We start from the raw sequence: 5448 nt of genomic DNA, 5'->3' as shown, positions 1-5448 counted from the left end.
TACGTTACCACTAAAAGTGGGACATGGGACCAAGGATAAGAAAGAAAAGGTAAACAAATATTTTTAACAAGAGCTACCTCCGCATTAATTGCCTCTCAACCAACTCTCTGGCCGCATTAATGTGGAGGTGATACTTGAACAGTGATGAGGCAGTCTTACAGCTGCTGGTTGGAGGTTCTAGAAAGTGTTGGATGGGATAGGAAGGGATTCACCGAACCCAACCTACACGTGTGTGGTGAAGATGACACCAAGAGGGCAGTATATAACATGGAAGAAGGCATTGAGAAAAGGGGGATCAGAACTTTTAAACAAAGAATACTGAGGAGAAAACCTTATGAAATAAAGAACTAAACTTGTTTCAAGGAGAAATTGATCGTTATATCAGTGCTAATCCATCTATAAACGTAAAGTTTAATCGATTTTCTTTTGGAGTTAACCTAGTTCTTTGACATCTACGCTCTACAAATTTATTGTTTGGGCCTTTAACGTTCGAACCCAACACTAATTTGGGATTGTTACAAATTGAGTCCTTACAGGTTGTATTAGCTATTCCTTAGTAAGTGCAATAATTTCAAAATTTAATATATTTCCAAGTAAACAAACTTCCCATATACATCTAATAATTATAAAAATAAAAAATCATAAAAAATAACACATATCTCTCTTAAATTTAAAAATAACAATTTTTAAGGAAATATAATTGTATGAGTAAGAACTTTCCTAAAATAAATGTTAAGTTTCACTCTAATGTTATAATTCATAACCAAACTAATGAATATGTTTAGTTATTACATTATAACATATTTTATTCATAGTAATAAATATTACAATTCTTGTCGTAATTCTCATTCAGTGTACCAAACGTACCCTAAGAGTGGAACCGAAAATTTTTATTCCTCATTTATCATTAAACCTTTTTAAATCATAGATGGAGATGCTTTATTAAACATATATAGCCCTTAGTAAGGCTTCTGGCCAACATAGTTGCCAGGAGGATCATAGTTGCAACCAATGAATGTCCCACCATTGTTGCACCTCACTTTAGCACATCCAAGACGAACCGAGTTGCGCCAAACCACCTGAGTATAGTGCAGGCACTCCCCACCAACACAAGAGTTAGAGTTGTAGTCATAGTTGGCTTTCTCGTCGACCCACATCTTTACCGCATTTGTGCCTGAGAGGTCAGCGCTGCCCCATGCAATGTTTTCACCATATTTTCCACCGGAGTGCACAAGATTGCAATCTCCAATACGCTGATTAGCATAGTTCTGTGCATATGCGGCGACAGTGTCATCCCAAGTCAGAGATGGAACTCCCACGTTTGCACGGGCTGCATTGTGGGCATTAAGGTAGTCTTCTTTGGAGTCTTGGGCAAGGGTGAGATGGACTAGGGTTAAGCCCATGAGAAAAACAAAAGCTAGTGAAATCTTACACAACCCCATTTTAGTGCAAAGCAAAATCTTAAGTGATTGGTGGAGAAATAAGGAATGTGCATGAGGTATATATAGGGAATTAGGGATATACGTAGCGTGAAAAATGGTGTGATGAACATTGGAAGTAATGGTTGAATGTTGAAAAGCACAATGTGGAAAATGTTAAGAGGAACTAGAATAGTATTTGCTAATGACGGAATAACTATAATCCGTTTGTTATCGAAATTACTTTCAGTTAAAATATTTGATTTGAAGAAAGGATTTTTTTTTTTTTTTTTGAGAAGAAGAACGAAAGCATAATGACTTCTACGTAGATAATGAAATACCATTCGAATTTCAGTCTTGATTCTTGACCTTGACTATAAACAAGAATATACTTTGGGCTGCCCAACTCACTAGAGACTAAGAAACAAATGGTGGTAGCAAACATTTTAATTTTCAAATTGAAATTACATAGCATCACGTAAAGTCATAAGATATTATTCTTAAAAGGCAACTGATTATGTATTTAATATATTACTTCCATTATTTTTTTTAAATACTTTTGCTACATTTTCAAGACCATCAACAAACAAAATTATTTACGGTCTAAGTTTACCAAAAAACTTACTCGTTTTTTTTTTTTTTTTTTAATATATTACTCTCTTTTTTTTTTATTTTTTTTTATTTTTGATACCTTGATGGTTGGAATTTGGGGAATTTCAATCTTAAATATTTCTATTGAATATAACAAAAGATGTAACTAGTTGAACTAAAAAACTTTTGACAAAAAACTCTCAACTCCAAAGGATATTGATTAAAGTTTGTCAAGGTATATATGATTTTTAAAACGAGCGTTAAAATATAAGTTTTGTGATATATTGGAGCAAAATCAATGCATTTACTGGTTATTACCTAATAGAGTAATAGCTTGTCATACTTTTTGACCTGCATAAAATCTTACCTAGGAAGTCTGTCTAATAATTACAAGGAAATAACAGCGCATTTTGTTGCAGAAAATGAGCCGAGTCTGCTGTAAACAAATTCTCAGTGCATGGTTCAGGTTTTATAACATTGCTTGGTACTAGTCTACTAGATAGGCAAAAGATACCCTCCCATGATTAGGGATTTTGACAAAGCTTCAAAGATACCTTCCCAGGATTAGGAGTGGATTTCAATTAATTTAATCGGTAAAGTTATTTGTCATTGAACAAAAGATTCAAAGTTTAATATTCGCCTACACAAAAAACAAGAAAAATTATTAGGTACTTCCGGGGTACTATAAATACGTACTCCTCCCTCTTACATGAATGGTGGGTCTCACACATGAATAGTGGGTCCCATCATGAATTTAATTAGTGAGACCCACCATTCATGTGGGAGGAGGGAGTACGCATTTATAGTACTTCGGGAGTATATAATAATTTCCCAAAAAACAATTAGTGTATTGGTCTTATGATAATAAACAACCATGGTTCTAGGAATTTTTTCTAGGAGGTTAGTAAAAAAGTGTATTTTGGACAGAAGATAAATCTTACAGTCTACGTAATTTTCATATTACAAATTTGTCTATAATACTAACAAAAGAATAATAGATAAACTATAGATTTGGTTGCCATATTGTTTATTAATTCAATGAACATATTAATTATTGTTACTGAGAATAAATTTTGAAAATCATCTATTGTTTCTAAATACAATAAACATATTAATTATTGTGTTAAGTGAATTTTAATTATTACTATTTATAATACTTTTATTTATTAGTTTCTACACTCTTTTACAATTATTTTATTTAACAATTTAACACAACTTTGATAAGATTCTCACCAAAAAAAAAAAAAAAATGATAACTATTAGTCTTTGTAATTGTATTAGGAAAATTTTTGTTATATATGTTAACATTTGCTTTTTTCTTCACTTATAGTCACTCTCCTGTCCCATGCCCCTTGTCTATTATTATTATTATTTTAGAATTGCCCTCTATCTAACTGTTTAATTGTCTTTTAATGTTAATATTTGCTACCCACAGACTGAATGGCATGTGCCCCAGTCCCCACTTAACAAATAACAAATTAAAAGCACATTCAGATTCAGCCACTCCACTTATATATTCATTTAAAAGTATAAATTAGTTGAGAAGTGTTATGTCCCAACATTTTCACAAGTGTCATGTCTACAAGATTTTCACATTACTTTCATAACAAATCTTAAATGGTAAGTTGTTATTAATTCTAATTTGAAACCATCACTGAAATTTTCCTAATACAATTAGCCAATAACAACTTGTCAATTAAGATTTGTTATGAAAATGTTTTGAAAATGTTATGTACATAACATTTCTCAAATTAATTATAACTTTATTTGCAATGACAGGTTATTAAGAAAGTCATATTCACGCTTATATAAGTTGGGCTTCAAAAAATTATAATTAGATATTCAAATTTGTAGTTTAGAGGGGTTTAAACGAAAAATAAATAATATATATATATATATATATATATGTGTGTGTGTATGAATATATTACTGTGTTAGGCAGGTTATAAATTAATAATGAATATTCAATTTCCAGTAATTAATCATGACCACCGGGATAAATTTGTTTGAGAAACTTCATCATAGGCAGTATTCTTGGACTCTTCCACCAATAAAATCATAATGGTTATGCAGCCATAAATAACTTCTTATGCTAATAAAGTAATACTTGGGATATCTTCGTTGTCGTTTTGTATTTGGGTCAATCCCAGTGCTTTTAATTTTAAATTTATCTACCAATAATAATCATTTGTTTTACTTTTCTATTTTGAACAATATAAGGTTCATCTAGAAGATTGTCAAAAAAAGAAAAAAAAAAGAAAAAGAAAAAGAGGTTCATCTAGAAAAGCACATGCTTTTCCGTTAGGCAGTTATCCAAGCTAACCACCAATCACGGGAAACACAATGACCATGATTTTAGGACCCAGTCATGTGGATGTGATGACATCAATTTCATAATTAAAAATAGATTTTATTTGTCTCGACATTCAATTTCATAATTTGTTAACTTGTACCACTTTTAATTGACTTTTCATAATTGCACAAATCAACGTATAAATCATCAAATTAAGTGTGAGAATGATATGTCCCACGAAAGTTAAAGTAAACTCACTGCTTGCGAAAAAAATTTCACTTTTTTTCTTCTTCTTTTCAGTAGGAAACAACAAATATCACGCCTTACGATACACACCACGTAATTTAAAAAAAAAAAAAAATGCATCGTAGGTAATACATGATTGATAGCAAACCTTTTATATATATATATATATATATATATATATATATATGTATACATTCCTTATTTACAGAATTACAGTTGAAAAAGTTTACTAATTTTTCAATAAGCTATCACTACAAGTTATGGTATCAAATCATAGCCACATGTAAAGTTTGTGATTTTTTATTTATTTTATAGATATAATAGAATTCATTCATATCATTCACATTTGTTCCAGGTTTAAGCAAACAATTTCGCCAATTAACTTACGTGAAACCTATAAAATTTGTAATATTATACTAACTTCTATGCTCCAATTGTTTTGGCGTCAAGTCTTTTATTTTTGTGTATTCAGATATATTCCTGAAAACATTTTTAGGCATTAATTTGCCAATTACAAAAAATTTAAAAATTTCTTATATTTTTATATAGATACTAAAAATTAACTTTAATTCTTTGCTTTAAAATATTATTATGGAATAACTCTAGAGAAATAAGCATAATTCCAATAAAATCAATGAAAGTTACACAAACTAGTCGCTAACCCGCGCTATGCGTGGGAAGGTTTTATATAAATGTGATACATATATAACATATGCAAAATTAACTTGATTTCTTTTTTTTCTTTTGTTAATTAAATGAAATTTCAATTGTCCTTTAAGATGTTACTATAAGTTGAAAACTATTCCAATAAAAAATGATGCCTTATGCTAATCCAAAATAAAATTAATTTTGCAAAATTCAACATTAACATCTATTTGTCAAATCCCAATAACTGAGCAA

At 30.1% G+C, this 5448-nt stretch overlaps 1 protein-coding gene across 1 annotated transcript; it reads right to left on the bottom strand.

Annotated features, from left to right (window-relative positions):
- Positions 1 to 959: 959 nt before the first annotated feature.
- On the bottom strand, positions 960 to 1458 carry LOC115969066 (basic form of pathogenesis-related protein 1-like). The gene has a single exon (XM_031088630.1). It carries the CDS (start codon positions 1440 to 1442, stop codon positions 960 to 962), a length of 483 nt encoding a protein of 160 aa, XP_030944490.1. The 5' UTR covers positions 1443 to 1458.
- Positions 1459 to 5448: the final 3990 nt, after the last annotated feature.

The sequence above is a fragment of the Quercus lobata genome, chromosome 11 (assembly GCF_001633185.2).
Source record: "Quercus lobata isolate SW786 chromosome 11, ValleyOak3.0 Primary Assembly, whole genome shotgun sequence".
Taxonomy (NCBI): Eukaryota; Viridiplantae; Streptophyta; class Magnoliopsida; order Fagales; family Fagaceae; genus Quercus; species Quercus lobata.
Note: the sequence above shows the minus strand (reverse complement) of the source record. Positions and strands in the feature narration are given on the sequence as shown.